The sequence below is a fragment of the Eleutherodactylus coqui genome, chromosome 8 (genome assembly GCF_035609145.1).
Source record: "Eleutherodactylus coqui strain aEleCoq1 chromosome 8, aEleCoq1.hap1, whole genome shotgun sequence".
Taxonomy (NCBI): Eukaryota; Metazoa; Chordata; class Amphibia; order Anura; family Eleutherodactylidae; genus Eleutherodactylus; species Eleutherodactylus coqui.
Window position 1 is genome coordinate 77,731,321 of NC_089844.1, and position 17,262 is coordinate 77,748,582.

The window sequence follows — 17,262 nt, forward strand, 5'->3', positions numbered from 1 at the left end:
AAGTGCGATCGGCGATCAGCAGGAATCCTGGCTGCATCCTGACCTTTTAGCAGCGTCAGACTCTGGGGACGAGCTCCCTACTGCACCCCTATATTCTCTTATGTGTCTCTAACCATAGCGCCCCCTAGTTCTACCCGTTATACATTCAGTAACCGGCTTCCTCGGGGAAGACGATTGCATGTAAGAAATGCGGGGCTTGCAAGATGACGTCATATATACGCGACGTCCTCGGCCTCATGGAGTGTAGTTCCAGGTGTGCCCCGTTCTGTTCTTAGACATGATGGACAGTAGTAAGTGGATCTGAGCGTCCCGTTATGTTTGATCTAATGGAGGATTGTATGTGATAAATAATATATAGTATTTGTGACTGTGTGGGGAATAGAGACCTGCTGGGAGGGAAGCTGTCAGCCACTAGAAGCTCCATGACCTCCACACACTTGTTGTCAGTAACGTCCCTCCCCTAGAAGTTGTCGGATGGAATGAAGCTTTCTCTGTGTGATTATAACGTTGATATCAGTAAGGCCCAATGCCCACGGCCGTATGTGTACTGCGGGATCTGAAGCGAGCGTTCGCCTCCGGATCCCCTGTCACATGCTCCCCATAGGACATGCTATGGAAAATGCTTTTTCATACCCGCTCGCGGTGAAAAATTGGAGCATGTCCTATTCTAGTGCGAGGCTCGCACGGACAGCTTGCATTGCAGTTAATGGAAGCTGTCTGTCCCGCGGCTCCATGTCCTCATCAGCGTGACCGACTCTGTACTGCGCATGTGCGGCGGGGCGTCAGCAGAAAGAAGACTTCAAGACAGGTACACGGGGCTCAATGCCGGGGGAAAAGGGTAGGATTCTGACTGTGAAATCTCTTTCGCAGTCAGAATCCAACCCGGCCGTTTACATTCTGCCTTAGTGATTACAATATCAGAGCGAAAGGATAAGTTAAACTGACCTCATGTAGGGAGGCTCTAGTACCCTGTTGTACCGCCTCTAGCTTGGATACAAGATGTGATACAGGCAGGCATGGAGGCTCTAGTAGCCTGTTGTACCGCGCCTAGCTTGGATACAAGATGTGATATGGGTGGGCATGGAGACTCGAGTACCCTGTTGTACCGCCTCTAGCTTGGATACAAGATGTGATATGGGTGGGCATGGAGACTCGAGTACCCCGTTGTACCGCCTCTAGCTTGGATACAAGATGTGATACGGGTGTTCATGGAAGCCCTAGCTTGTATACAAGATGTGATACAGGCAGGCATGGAGGCTCTAGTACCCTGTTGTACCGGGCCTAGCTTGGATACAAGATGTTATACGGGTGGGCAAGGAAGTTCTGGTATTCTGTTGTACTGCTTCTAACTTTGATGTAAGGTGTGATACGGGCGGGCATGGAGGCTCTAGTACCCTGTTATGCCACCTCTAGCTTGGATACTAGATGTGATAAGGGCAGGCATGCAGGCTCTAGTATCCTGTTGTACCACCTGTAGCTTGGATACAAGATGTGATAGTGGCAGGCATGGAGGCTATAGTACCTTGTTTTACCACCTCTAGCTTGCATGTAATATGGGATATGGGCAGGCATGGGGGCTCCAGCACTCTGTTGTGCCACCTCTAGCTTGGATACAAAATGTGATTCAGACAGGCATGGAGGCTCTAGTACACAGGAAACTTTGCAAAAAATTGTCTTCTTTATTCCCCAGTACAATGCATAAAAACTGCGACGTTTCGACCAAATAAAATAGGTCTTTGTCAACAAAGACCTATTTTATTTGGTCGAAACGTCGCAGTTTTTATGCATTGTACTGGGGAATAAAGAAGACAATTTTTTGCAAAGTTTCCTGTGTGCTGGTCCTCTCTCCTGTTTGGTTATATCCTGGTTCTGTGGGGATCTTCAAGTCTGGACCCATTCCTGGACCGTGCACCAAGAGCGTATCCATCTTTATCTACTACTACAACTTTACTGACTATTAGGCATGGAGGCTCTAGTATCCTGTTGTACTGCCTGTAACTTGGATACCAAATGTGATATGGGCAGGCTTGGATGCTCTAGTACCTTGTTGTACCACCTCTTGTTGTACCACCTTGTTGTACCACCCGTATCACATCTTGTATCCAAGCTAGAGGCAGTACAACAGGGTCCTAAAGCCTCCATGCCCGCCCGTATCATATATTGTATCCAAGCTAGAGGCAGTACAATGGGGTACTAGAGCCTCCATGCCCGCCCGTATCATATATTGTATCCAAGCTAGAGGAGGTACAACAGGGTACTAGAGCCTCCATGCCCGCCCATATCACATATTGTATCCAAGCTAGAGGTCGTACAACGGGGTACTATAGCCTCCATGCCCACCCATATCACATCTTGTATCCAAGCTAGACCCTCCATGACAGCCCGTATCACATCTTGTATCCAAGCCAGTGGTGGTACAACGTGGTACTAGAGACTTCATGCCCGCCCGTATCACATCTTGTATCTAAGTTAGAGGCGGTACAACAGGGTAGTAGAACCTCCATGCCCACCTGCATTACATCTGGTTTCCAAGCTGGAGGCGGTACAACAGGGTACTAGAGCCTGCATGCCCACCTGTATCACATATTGTATACAAGCTAGAGCTTCCATGCCCACCCATATCACATCTTGTATCCAAGCTAGAGGCTGTACAACAGGGTACTAGAGCCTCAATGCTCGCCCATATCACATCTTGTATCCATGGAGGCTCTAGTACCCTGTTGTACTGCCTCTAGCTTGGATACAAGATGTGATACAGGCAGGCATGGAGGCTCCAGTACCCTGTTGTACTGCCTCTAGCTTGGATACAATATGTGATACAGGCAGGCATGGAGGCTCTAGTACCCTGTTGTACTGCCTCTAGCTCGGATACAAGATGTGATACAGGCAGGCATGGAGGCTCTAGTACCCTGTTGTACTGCCTCTAGCTCGGATACAAGATGTGATACGGGCGGGCATAAACAGGCTGCCTGAGAGAACTCTGACATTGTTCTCTCATTCAAATGACAAATCGTTGCGTGTAAACAGCCCTTAGATAATGGTGCTTGGAGTTGATGACGGGTTCCCTTTAAGACTGTATTGACACAGGTGATTTTTCTGTGTGCTTTTCAGACCGAAAAAGTTGTACTAAAATTGCACGGAAATCGAACGCGTTGATCTGAATGGGGGATGTACATTTAGGAATTTCTTTTTACTCAGATGGACAGTACAAGTGAAAAAAAAAACGCGGCATGCCCCATTTCTGTCCGACTATACAGAATGGTCTCCCTTGATGCATGTGATCTGTTTTTAACGCATGTAACCATGGGGACCTTAAGAAGAGAACCGGGAAGGATAGAACCTGCAGATTTATGTGACTTTATTTTTATGTATTTGAAAAAGGATCCAAAACAGAAATTGCACATGAAATTTCCAGAAACGCATGAAAATCACATTGAAATCGGACCAGTTTTTACGGGTCGCAATCATCCGTCTGAATACAGCCTAAGACTGTTGAAATCAGACCACTCCTCTACAATAATTGCTTGTTAAAGGGGTTACCTGGAGATATAATATTCTGTAGACCCTCGCATGGCCTGCAGTATGGAAATAACAGGTTACATACATATCCATCCGCTCTCCCCTGCCTGGTATCTCGCCAGCATCTCCGATCCCCGCTAGTCTTCACTACTGAGTGCAGGGAGCCGGCGCTGACAACCCCTACAAAAGGACAATGTGACTGCTGCAGCCAATCACTGGCTCCCTTCATCTGGTGCTACGATGCCCATGTGACCCAGTCAGTGTCACTCCCCCCCTGGAAGTAAAGTTCAGCGGGGATCGGAGAACCGGCGAGATGGCAGTGGCGGGGGAGCACGCAGGAATGAGTATTTTATTTTATTACTTCAGGCTAAACAATTTTTTTTTATGAACAGACTATTCCTAAAACCCCTGGATAACCCCTTTAAAGTAGGGTTCAGCTTTCCTATGATGGAAGCAACAGTTGCCAGACGGACCCCATTGGCTATAATGGCGCCTGTCCTGCCCTATGGCGTTTTCTTGGACAAATTCTGCACAACTTTGTCTGTCATCTTGTGACGGATCTACGCCAGAGTCTTCCAATTACATTCTGTTTACATTGGTTCTTTGTGATCATATGATCTTAGTTTATTGGAGATTATTAACCCTTTCCAATCCAATTTGTATCCTGGTTTTCCTAGGGGGCTTACTCTTTTTCTGCCGTTAATAATGGCGCTATATGCTGGCTAAAGCCAATACTGCATGAGGTGACACGTTGGATAGACTCCAACAACAGAGAGGCTGGCAATATACAGTAAGAGAACCCCGACGGATGTGTTCCAACATCGGAGCTGTACAGCCTTAAATCATAATGTTGTCAGACGTTACACAGTGGATTGGAAGGGGTTAAAGGGGTTGTCCCGCGCCGAAACGGGTTTTTTTTTTTTTTTAACCCCCCCCCCCCCCCCCCCCGTTCGGCGCGAGACAACCCCGATGCAGGGGTTAAAAAAACAAACCGGAGAGTGCTTACCTGAATCCCGGCGGTCCGGCGTCTTCATACTCACCTGCTGAAGATGGCCGCCGGGGTCTGCTCCCTCCGTGGACCGCAGCTCTTCTGTGCGGTCCATTGCCGATTCCAGCCTCCTGATTGGCTGGAATCGGCACGTGACGGGGCGGAGCTACACGGAGCCGGCATTCTGCACGAGCGGCCCCATTGAAGACAGCAGAAGACCCGGACTGCGCAAGCGCGGCTAATTTGGCCATTAGAGGCCGAAAATTAGTCGGCACCATGGAGACGAGGACGCCAGCAACGGAGCAGGTAAGTATAAAACTTCTTATAACTTCTGTATGGCTCATAATTAATGCACAATGTACATTACAAAGTGCATTAATATGGCCATACAGAAGTGTATAGACCCACTTGCTGCCGCGGGACAACCCCTTTAAGGCCGTTTTCCCATCTGCGTTGGAACCTCCGATCAGAGGTTCCTTCGCAGATCCGGCACAAAATACCGGAAGAAAAAAAATAGCATGCAGCGCTTTTTCATCCGGCTAAAAGTCAGGTAGTTGAGTGGAAAGCGAACAACCGCATTATAGTCAATAAGGTCCGTTCGGCGCTGTTTGGTTCCGTCCTGAGTCACAGCCGTGGAGATTCCCCTTTCCTGTTTCCTGAACAGAACGTAGAACCCCCAATGCACCCAAAATCTGTTGTATTGTAAAATCTATTCCTTCATGTCAAATGGATTCTAATCGGATCTTTACTCCCAGGTGCGCAGAGAAGAGGATGGTGAAGACCATGCTAGCATTTGTATAGAGAAGGATCGCTGCCATGTTCCGTTGGAGGAGCCCCTTCCTGCTCTCGCTGCGACTGCTGCAGATTCGTAGCCTGAAAACGGAACCACTATTGGTCCAGTTAAAAAGATGCAAAACAAAATACCAAGTGTTCCAGCTGCTGGGCATGAACCGATCCGCACTTACGGTGCATCACGTTGGCTACGTGTTCAATCTGCTGCAGTATTTTCAGGAAGGAGATCCAGAAAAATCTAGAACATTTTACCAAATTCGAGATAATCCGGAATTTGCTGTGCTTTGCACTTTAGCACAGAATAATGTGGATCGTCTAGAGGATCAAGAACTGGTGGATATTTTGCAAACCTTAATATCGTAAGCAATCGAATACATTGTCTGTGGTTTTTAGCTAACTATTGTGTGTGTGTGTGTGTGTGTGTGTGTGTGTGTGTGTGTGTGTATATATATATATATATATATGTATATATATGTATATATATATATGTATATATATATATATATATTTATTGTGTGTGGATCGGTACCACACTTTTATGAAAGCTGGCTAAAAGAATACCTGTTGCTCATAGCAACCAATCACGGTGCAGCTTTCGCTTCTTACACTGCTGAGGCAAAATGAAAGCTGTGCTGTGATTAGTTGCTAGGGGCAACAAAGACCGATTTTCTTTTGGCCAGCTTTCATAAGCGTGTGGTGCCGGCCTAGTTTTCTGTGGCCAACCCTGTGATACTGCATTGAAAAAGCAAAGGGAGATTAAGGCCCCTTGCACACGGGTGGAAATTCCGCCCTTGCCCGCCTGCATAAGATTGCATTAGATAACGCAATCCTAGGCAGGCGGCCGTGATTTGTCCGCGTGAAAACACACGCGGAAAACAAATTGCATGCTCTATTTCTGTGCGGGTCTCGCAGAGGCCCGCACAAAAATGTCAGTGGTGACGGGCCGGCTCCTCTCTGCGCATGCGCCGGCTGGGCGGCAGCCGACACACAGCGCAGAGAGGAGGCGCTGGGAGCGGGTAAGCCGCAGGGCTGTGCAGGGGCACGGGACCGCATCCTGCTGCAAGAATTCTCGCAACGGCATCCGACCCGGCCGTCTGCATGCGGCCTTAGACAAGAGTGTCAACAACTTCATCTGGGAAACAAGCTTGCAGTTGACAATTCAGCCATCCTCAAAAAGCCCAATATTTTTGTATTTTCCTTAATAGAAAAAAAAAAAAGAGCAGTTGAACATTTAATCATCCACAAGCTTAACCAGATTTGTCGACTCTGAGACTTGGATCCCCCTTCTATGTCTGTGTAGAAACTTTCTTTCCTCTAGACATAGAGGGCGCCCCCTTGTTACAGTCCTGAGTATAAACAGATCTCTGTATTATCCCCTGATATATTTGTACATAGTTATTAGTTCGCCCCTCAGACGTCTTTTTTTTTTCTTAACTAAATAACCCCCAATTTTGATTTTATATATATATATTATTAATGACCCGGTAGAAGGATTGCACAGTAAAATATGAGCCTGACCAAAGATCTCGGTACAAATTATTACACAGCATGTATGCAAGTACTTGGATGAAAATGGAGTAATTAACCAGAGCAGCATGGGTTTGTAACTAACAACTCATGCCAGACGAATCTAATTTCCTTCTATGACAGAATCACTGAAAGGGTTGATCAGGGAAATGCGGTGGATATAGTATAACTTGACTTTATTAAAGCATTTGACAAAGTATCTCATACCATACTTGTTGAAAAAAATGACCAAATATGGGATGACAGTAGATGGAGTGATCGTACTCAAAGAGTGGCCATAAATGGCTGCACATCCAAGTGGAAGAATGTATCAGGTCGGGTGCCACAAGGCTCTGTCCTAGGCCCAGTGTTGGTCAACATTTTTATAAATGATCTGGAGGAGGGAATTGATGGCAAAATGATCAAATTTGCTGACGACACAAAGCTAGGAGAGATAGCTAACACTAGGGAAGTGAGGGAGAGTATTCAAAAAGATCTAGAAAAGCTTGAACAGTGGGCGGTGATTAACAGAATGGTATTTAACAAGGAGAAATGCAAAGTCCTACATCTGGGCAAGAAAAATGAAGGAAGCACATACAGAATGGGAGGAATTGGGCTAAGCAGCAGCAGGATTCTTAATAGCGGTCTACAAATATCTGAAGGGCTGTCACACTGCAGAGGGATCAGCCCTATTCTCATTTGTACAAGGAATGACTAGAAGCAATGGGATGAAACTGAAAGGGAGGAGACACAGATTAGATGTTAGACAGTGAGGGGGATCAATGAGTGGAACAGGTTACCACGGGAGGTGGTGAGTTCTCCTTCAATGGAAGTGTTCAAACAAAGGCTGGACAAATATCTGTCTGGGATGATTTAGTGATCCTGCACTGAGCAGGGGGTTGGAGCCGATGACCCTGGAGGTCCCTTCCAACTGTATGATTGTATTTTAAAAAGAATATGGCTCAATGCTAAACTTTGTGGCACCCCGCTAGTAACTATGGTGTGGTAGTGGTACCACCATAGCCTGTGGGTATATATTAATACACTGCATTTACCTTTTCTTCATATCAAGGTTTCAGCTGGAGGCACACAACCCCTTAATACAGCAGCTGGTAATCGAAGGCTGGAGAAGATTAGAAAGGTGAGTACGTTTATTCCTACTGATCGTAACAGGGAAATTAAAAAGAAAAAAGAATTACCATGTAATAGTAGACGCCGTCAATAGTCTTGATATTGTAGCCAGTGAAACCAATGATTTGGGTCCTTTTTCACACTTTAAGATTTTTTCGAGTGTAGTTTTTCCTCAGTCTTAAAGGGGTTGTCCCGCGCCGAAACGGGTTTTTTTTTTTTTCAACCCCCCCCCCGGTCGGCGCGAGACAACCCCGATGCAGGGAGGTAAAGAAAGCTTACCGGAGCGCTTACCTTAATCCCCGCGCTCCGGTGACTTCAATACTTACCGCTGAAGATGGCCGCCGGGATCCTCTGTCTCCGTGGACCGCAGCTCTTCTGTGCGGTCCATTGCCGATTCCAGCCTCCTGATTGGCTGGAATCGGCACGTGACGGGGCGGAGCTACACGGAGCCTGCATTCTGCACGAGCGGCTCCATAGAAGACTGCAGAAGACCCGGACTGCGCAAGCGCGGCTAATTTGGCCATCGGAGGGCGAAAATTAGTCGGCACCATGGAGACGAGGACGCCAGCAACGGAGCAGGTAAGTATAAAACTTTTTATAACTTCTGTATGGCTCATAATTAATGCACAATGTATATTACAAAGTGCATTATTATGGCCATACAGAAGTGTATAGACCCACTTGCTGCCGCGGGACAACCCCTTTAAAGGGGTTGTCCCGCAGAACCAAGTGCAGTTATGCACTTCTGTATGGCCATATTAATGCACTTTGTAATATACATCGGGCATTAAATATTGGCCATACAGAAGTTATATACTTACCCCCTCCCGTGCTGGCGTCCCCGTCTCCATGGCGATGACTAAACTCTTCCTCTGGTCGCCGCAACAGTCGCGCTTGCGCAGAATCCTCTTCTGGAGGGTTCGGGCTCACGAGCTGTGTCCTGACTCCTCCCCCTTCGCAGCGTCATCGCGTAGCTCCGCCCCCGTCACGTGGTGCCGATCAGCCAATGAGGTGGCTGTAATCGGCAGTGGAGCTCAGACTGGAGAAGAACATCTACAGTGCACCATGGGAGAAGACCCGCAGTGCACCATGGGAGAAGACCAGCGGTGCACCTTGGGAAATGACGGCGGCCATCTTGGAAGAAGATTTTTATAACTTCATGAAACAGCTTCATGGTGAGTAGAAACGCTCTAAAAAACTGATTTACAGGGGTAGTTTGTGATGCTTACTTAACATGGGGGACTGGGGTGTGAAAAAGTTTTTGTTTTGGCCGCGGGACAACCCCTTTAAGTAAGCCATAGGCTTCATTTACATCACAGAAAGGCCTAATGGCGTCCCTTGTAAATCCATACTACAGATCTATATGGTATTCTGTGTGCTGGTTTATAATGTTGAGTGATTATTGAAATATGATCCCGACCTAATTTTTGAAATATAATCGTGAATTGGGATAGTGAATTCCAACTCCCATTAAAGTCAACGGGAATAAAAATCTGTTCCACTAATGTGGTGGTGGTCATGGTGGTTCAGTGCTTAGCTTGGTGCCTGTTCTCCCCCTCCTCTGGAGGTGAAAACAAGTGTGGTGGCTGAGATGTTAGCGCTGCTGCCTTGCAGTGCTGAAGTTCTAGGTTTCAATCTGTCTAAGGGCAACATCTGAATAGATGTTTTATGTTCTCTTTGGGTTTATTGTTGCTGTTCTCCTCATCTAGAAGTAAAATAACAAAACCTCTGTGAAATCAGCACCCCATCTTTCAAAAAAGGTAATTTTTTTATGAGTTCTGGATGCACCCCAAAGAGTTCTAGAGTTCCCAATTAATTTTTAAAATAGTTCTAGCGAATTAGGCAAAAAAAATCAACAAATGTATCTCTGCGGTGCTAACTTTCAAAAATGATATTACTAAATCAGCGAAAACTTTGTAAATATGGGTATTAGAGCTTTGAGCAATAAGAGTTTTTTTCAGAACTCTTGAGGTGCTCCCCAGAACTCTTATAAAAATCTTATAAGAGTTCTGGGTAGCACCTCAAGAGTTCTGAAGAAAACTCTTAATGCTCGAAGCTCTAGAACCAATATTTACAAAGTTCTCGCTGATTTTTAGATGCCGGATCAAAAAAATTTCAGTTATTATGTGTAAATAATTTTTTGGGAAATCCCGCGATTTTATAAGAGTTCTGGGGAGCACCTCAAGAGTTCTGAAGAAAACTCTGAATGCTCGAAGCTCTAATACCCATATTTACAACGTTCTCGCTGATTTAGTAATATCATTTTTGGAAGTTAGCACCGCAGAGATACATTTGTTGATTTTTTTTTTGCCTAATTCGCTAGAACTATTTTTAAAATTAATAGGGAACTCTAGAACTCTTTGGGGTGCATCCAGAACTTATAAAAAAAATAACTTTTTCGAAAGATGGGGTGCTGACTTCACAGAGGTAATAACAAATGTGGTGGCTCAGTTGTTAGTGCTGTTGCCTTGCAGTGTTCTAGGTTCAAATCCCATTAAGGGTAACGTCTGCATGAACTTTAAAAACCTCCACCCAGGTGTTGCCCTTCGTCGGATTTAAACCCTGGACTCGAGCACTGCAGGGCAACAGCACTAACAACTGAACCACCACACTTGTTCTTTCACTTCCAGGTGAGGACAACAGCAACCATAAACACAAAGAAAACATAAAACTTCCATCAAGATGTTATCCTTGGACAGATTTGAACCGAGAACTGCTGCGCTAACAACTCCTCCGCCCCCAAACTTGTTCTTTTACCTCCAGTAGAAGAGGAGAACAAGAACAAAAAAAAAAAGAAAACATAAATTCTCCATCCAGATGTTGCCTTTCATATGATTTGAACCTTGGACTTCAGTACTGCAACTGAGCCACTATTCTTCTTCTTCCTTCTCCAGAGGAAGAGAAGCTGGAGAAGAAATATTCCGAGAACATACAAACCCTATGCAGATGTTTTCCATAGTCAGATGTGAACCTGGAATGCTACAAGGCAACAGTGCTAACCACTGAGCCACCCTGCTTACTACTTTCTTCTCTGGAAGAGTAGAAGGACAAAAGAAGATGATTCTTTTATTATTCTCCTTCATCTCCTGCTTATCTTCCTTCTCCTCCTCTTCATGTCCTCCTTCCCATTTTTCTCCTACTTTCTTATTCTTTTTCTACTTCCCCTCTAGAAGAGGAGGCAGAAGAAATAACAAGCATGGCGGCTGAGCCATTAGCACTGTTGCCTTATAGTGTTGAGTTCCTAGGTTCAAGTCTGGCCAAGGACATCTGCCTGGACTTTATGTTCTCTTTGTGTTTCTCCTTCTGCTCCTCCAGACAAGAAAGAAGGAAGACGAAGCATGGTGGCACTGTTGCTATCACTGCTGCTTTGCAGTGCTAGAGTTCTAGATTTAAATCCGTCCAAGGGCAATATCTGGATGGAGGTTTTATGTTTGTTTTTCTTGTTCAAACGTTGCCCTTGATGGGATGTGAACCTGGTAGTCACACACCCCTTCCTTATTTATTGGAAATTCGAATTTTTTTTTATTTTTTTTTAATGGGTCGGAGTGACCTGAGCCAATTCATCTAGCAAAATCAGATTTTATCGCCTGGCTGATCACAACAAGCAGAGGTACTTCTGTACAGCCTTCTGTTGGGTGATGTGTACAAAAATGCTTCTAGGGAGCTTAGCTCTGTACGTAGTAGAGTCCAATCATTTTTTTTTTCTTACCTACCGAATTACAGTGGAGGCCCCGTGCACATCCATGGGTGCCCTGTAATGGCTGCGTACAACATTGAGCTGTGTTTTTTAGCTATATCTGTATGGAGAACCATCTTACAAGCTCGTTCACAGCCATGAAAGTCTTTAAGTCTGCTATCCAAGATCTGGAGAAAGGCTCAGCTTTTTTCTTTCTTTTCTCTTCGAGTTACAAGAATAGTGTAGTAGGGGTTTTGGATAAAAAATAAGGGGTTTCATAGAGTGTTAAGTGTTAATTTGCGCCTTGTGATCAGGGTTGTCTTGTTTTCTTTTGATACATAGGCTTGATCTTCGAACATTGGCCAACTTTGCAGAGTGCCTGAGAAAGCAGGATCTAAACGCTAGTCCGCTTGTAGGACAGATCGCCAACATTGTCGACAAGAAACTGGAAGATGCTGATGATCCTATGTAAGTGGAAAAAAGGAAAGGCTCAGCGCCCAGCCGGGGCGCACTCTATCCATACCAATACCGATATATTTGCCAAAGGCAACAGCCCTGAGTGAATCTGCTTCAGGCCACTTCCACACAGGCGACAAAATCGATTTTTCTTGCGATGCGACAGCGCTATAAATTGCATATATGTGAAGCCCGTGCTTTCCAATGGGTTCTTCCATATTAGTGATGTTTTGTAGGCTGCTACATTGCAAGAAAAAAAATTGCAGCATGCTCTATAGAGGCGCGATTTGGGATGTTTTGTAGCCCATGTTTCCCTATGGAGTCTTCCTATGTGTTGCATCACATAAAATCGTGGTTTTTGTGTGGTGCGGTGCAACTTTTACATTAGGAATTTCTACTGTTTGTACCTAAAATAAGCTCTAGCAGCATTTAAAAAAAAAAAACCCAATACATTACCCAACAGGCGCTGTCCGATCTGCCGTACTTCTCCTGCTGTTCCGTGGCACTTGTTTGTAGTTTTCAGCTGCCGCTTCCTGGTTAGGGGTTCATAAATCCCGCCTCCAGGAAGCGCTGGCTCTGATTGGCTGAGCCGTGGCGCTCGAGAACCAATCACTGTAGCGTTCGATGAACCAATCACAGCCATTTCCAAAATGAAAACCATAGATCGTGCAAGTTATGGTGGTCAGAAAATAGTTTTTCAGCTTTTTTTTTTGTGGGACTTTATACTTATAATATACTACTTGTAGCTCATAATATACTTTTTAAAAATAAATATGAGATAAATAGTAGGATTAAAAATACAACTCGTCTAACAAAATCTCTCAAAGTGGGGAGGAGGAAACAAAAGTGGAAACTTCCAAGACTTAAGGGTTTAATTAGAAAATTCAAAAAACATAGTTGCTTTCTTCCAAATACGGCACCCCATCTGTCTATGGTATCACCGAGGGAATCACTAAAATATAACTTTTATTAAATATAATTTAAAAATGTCTCAAGCGTGATCCTTTATTACTATTAGACTCCAACTAAAGAGGTTGGCATTATATAGATGGGTAAGTCCTTCCACATACTATATATCAATGCCCAGACTAAATTGCACCGATATAAGTATGGTACAACAACTACGGTGACAGTGGCACATATAATTTGTGTATAGCCATAAGTCAGCACTGTAGTTGTATACAGCTCCAAATAACACAGTCACTGTTTCTGTTATTAATAACTGACGTGGATAGCAGCAATTTTATATTGGAGCTGACAAAAAGATTATACCGCTTAAAAATTTGAGGTACAGGGTTAAATAGTGTATAGTATGATGAAACACTAAAACACCATGTAGTTTAACCCCGAGACCATTAATGAAGTAAACTATTTGATAGAGCGGTAAATCTTAGTCCGGGGTCAATAAAAGAAATGACCCTCTCATGAGGACTTCTCACTACTATATACAGCTGATAGGTGAAGGCTGAATATAACTGCTTTCATTCAGATGAGTACCGCTAATTGTAACATTTTGCAATTACTAGCGGCAATAAACAGTTGAACAGGAGGGAATTCAATATGATGTGCATTGAATTCCCACTATCAGCACATGAAAAGCCTGATAGAAGATAAGGTGGACATATGTTGCATGTCCATCCAACCAGTAAGGCTATCATTAGTGTAACATAGCTAACACCATCAACGCGTTTCAGCGGTTACTGGTGGTATAACCGCATCATCAGGATGGTAAGTATCAGGTATAGGACTGAACAGCCTGACAGGCTGTAAGAGAATGAGCAGCAATGGTATGTAGCCTAGAGAGGAGGCTTATAAAGTCCAGACCACGCCTCCCTGTTAGGGGGCTCGTCCCTGCAGCTCCAATGAGCGAAGATCAGTGCATCACATAGCCTAGCCGAGATCCCGCGATAAAACGGAAGTCTCGCGCATGCACAGTGCCACCAGCGGGTCCGGGACGCCAACCATTGCCAACCAGGAACCTAGATAGCAAGGTCGGCGTACAGCACCATGGCAACGCAGCGCGCGGCAGCAGTGTGGACTGGAAGGGACAGAAAAGCCCCTAATAGGGCGATATATAGAACTGGTGTAGAATAAAAATAAAATAAACGGAGCAACACAATTGTCAGTTCTTATAATCGCTAATACAGGTAAAGGATATAAGTTGACCACAAGAGTGGTTTCAAGGCCACACAGGGGGTACTTAGAGACTAACTAGAATGCATATAGATGATGTATAGCGCAAAATAACACAGCAGCATAAAGACTATATTTGTTGGTAAGTCAAATTAGTAAGCGCATAAACTATATATAATGCAGTATAGTGACTGTATTGTTGGTAAGTATCGCAATGCATATGGAGCTATGCGGATAAAAGGAGATGGTACTAGGAGAAAAACAGATGATATAGATTAACCATCTCCTTGCTGAACAAAAGCCTCTCCATGATGTGGGATATGGAGGCAAGTATAGCCTAGCATATGTATACAGATGGATATATTTTGTCATAAGGCCATATATTTGACAGTAACAGTCACCTGCATGAATGTGGAATAGTTTATTGTAGAGCAGTAATGGAGCGCATATCACATTTAATATATATATATGCATACATTGTATCTAAATAAATGCCGCAAATGAGAGACAATCGTTGAGTCCCTTAGGACTACAGCATTCCAGGCGATGAATCCAACGTGTCTCCTTCTGCAATAGTAAGCTGTCTTGGTTCCCTCTTCTTCCATTCTCCCTGATTATCTCAATACCCTGAAATTTAAGGCATGCAGGGTCATTGTTATGCATATCACGTACATGCACCGCCAAGTTGGTATTCTCACCACGGCTCACATTGCCAACGTGTTCCAGGACTCGTCTCCTCAGTTGACGAATGGTTTTCCCGACGTAGTCTAATGGACATGGGCATGTGGCTTTATAGACAACGCCGCTTGATCGACAGTTTATAAAGTCCCTTATTTGAAATACCTTCCCTGAGGCGGAGCTTGTAAAGGTATCGCCTTGTCCAATGAATCTACAGGCCTTACAGCCAGCACATCTGTAGGTGCCCTTTGGTAGATCAGATTCCAACCATGCTCTAGCTGACAACTTTGGTGGGAATAAGCTGTGGACCAGTTGATCTCTCAGGTTCCGTCCGCGTTTGTACGTGATTAAGGGTTTACCAGGGAGATGTGTCGCAAGGTCAACATCTCTCAAGAGAATGTGCCAATATTTACTGATGATATGTCTCACTTCACTTGATTGATCATCAAACGTACCGATTATTCGCATCTTGCTGTCCATGTTAGCTCTATTACGAGTTTTTAGGAATTGATCTCTATTACAATTCTTTGCATAAGTATTGGCTCTCTCCACCACTTCAGTCGGGTAGCCCCTATTGATAAACCTGCGACTCATCTCTTGTGATTTTACAGAGAAGTCACACTCAACAGAGCAGTTGTGACGGGCACGAATAAATTGTCCCTTGGGGATACCACATTTGAGGGATAAGGGATGGTGGCTCTCCCAGTGTAGGAGAGTATTCGTAGCTGTTTCTTTGCGAAAAATAGATGTTTCCAAGGATCTATTTTCTGTTTTTGTTATAAGTAGATCCAAGAATGTAATTTTATGAGCATCAATGTCAGCCGTAAAGAACAGACCTAGATTATTTCTATTTAGATGATCAACGAATTTTCGGAAGTCCTCAGCTTCTCTCGTCCACAATATGAGAATATCATCAATAAAACGCACCCACATAGGTGGTCCAGTTCTCATTGGTCTCACTAAATACGATGGTCTCCTCCCACCAGCCCAGGTATAGGTTAGCATAGCTGGGGGCACACGGGCTCCCCATAGCTGTACCCCTGAGCTGGTGGAAGTGCTTCCCCTCAAAGAGGAAGTAGTTTTTAGTCAGAACGAAGGACAAAAATTGAAGAAGCATGGTGTTGTGTTTTTTAAGGTGCGTGCCTTAAAGGATCACGCTTGAGACATTTTTAAATTATATTTATTTTAGTGATTCCCTCGGTGATATTATATTCAGCTCTTTTAGGGTTTTCCTCTGTCACGGTGACATTTTTTCCATCTGTCTATGGGTTGTGTTTTCGAACAAGAGTTTACCACCATTAAAGTGAATGGGGCCGATCTGCAGTGCCAGGCACAACCTGTGGGTGGGTATGGCGCTATTGTTCAAAGAAAGCAGCTATGTTTTTATAATTCTGAACGGCGCTTTTAGGCTTTTGCGGTTTATGCATTTCTTTTAGGTCCATATAACGAAGCTCAAAAATAGTCATGTAACTTAACTAAACCAAAAAAGTTTGTTTCATGAAGGCAACATTTTTCAGTATGTCATTTTGACATAGGGACATCATACAGGGTGTCTATTCAAGACCTCCTTTATGAACCCGAGCTGTGAACCCCTAACACGGAGCAACTTCCCCTCTGTTGATGCGGCTTGTACATTTATTACATGGTCAGGCATTCATTTGAATGTATGGTATTTAATACTCATGAGTGGTCCCTACAGGGGAATTACAGTGTTCCCAAGCAAAAATCGCCATGCAGCAGAAGTTCCTGAAGCTGAACCTGTGGATCAATCCATGGTGAGCTGGCTTCAGTGGAAAAAGTTTTAGTTTTTTTTTGTGATGTAACAACCCAATTTAGGAGCAAGTTTATTCAGAGTCTGCAAACAGGACAAATCAATTCTTCATAGCAACAAGAACAAATTAAATACAGCTTTAAGGCAAAGTTAGATGAGTGTTTTTTGCGTGCAGCTATGAGCGCAAAAAAAAGCACGTCTGATAGAACTATTGGTTCCCTATGGTGTGTTCACATGTCTGTTTTTTACAGGCGCAAAATACTCACACCTGCAAAAGATAGGACATCTCTGCGCTGGGAAGGTCCATGCTGCACGTAAAAAATCCCTGCGGGGATACCCCCTAATCACTGTTGATCGCTGTAAGAAGCGATAAGGTCCTGCAATGCCTTATCATAGCGATCATCGGTGCTGTGCTGTAAGTCCCCCAGAGGGACACAAAATAAAAAAATAAAATAGAAAAAAACCCTATTTATGTGCTTTTTCTCTTATTAGTATAAAAATAAAAAATCCCACATATTTGGTATCATTGTGTCCGTAACGACACGTAAAAAAGAAACGCTAAAAAAACTGAGGCAAAATGCTAATTTTTAGCATTTTGCCTTTCAAGAAACG

At 44.3% G+C, this 17,262-nt stretch overlaps 1 protein-coding gene across 5 annotated transcripts in view; it reads left to right on the forward strand.

The window, feature by feature from the left end:
• The window catches only part of FASTKD1 (FAST kinase domains 1), a 45,192-nt gene that overhangs the window by 81 nt on the left and 27,849 nt on the right, over positions 1-17,262 (forward strand). The window contains exons 1-4 of one of the 5 annotated variants that reach the window (XM_066575898.1): positions 3-290; positions 5,263-5,658; positions 7,878-7,946; positions 11,955-12,080. In XM_066575898.1, coding sequence (XP_066431995.1) covers positions 5,324-5,658; positions 7,878-7,946; positions 11,955-12,080 — 530 coding nt within the window. In that variant the 5' untranslated portion in view covers positions 3-290; positions 5,263-5,323. Of the gene's footprint in view, positions 1-2; positions 291-356; positions 809-5,262; positions 5,659-7,877; positions 7,947-11,954; positions 12,081-17,262 lie in introns of those variants that run through there. The other 4 variants (XM_066575894.1, XM_066575897.1, XM_066575895.1 and 1 more) reach the window with 4 other exon arrangements.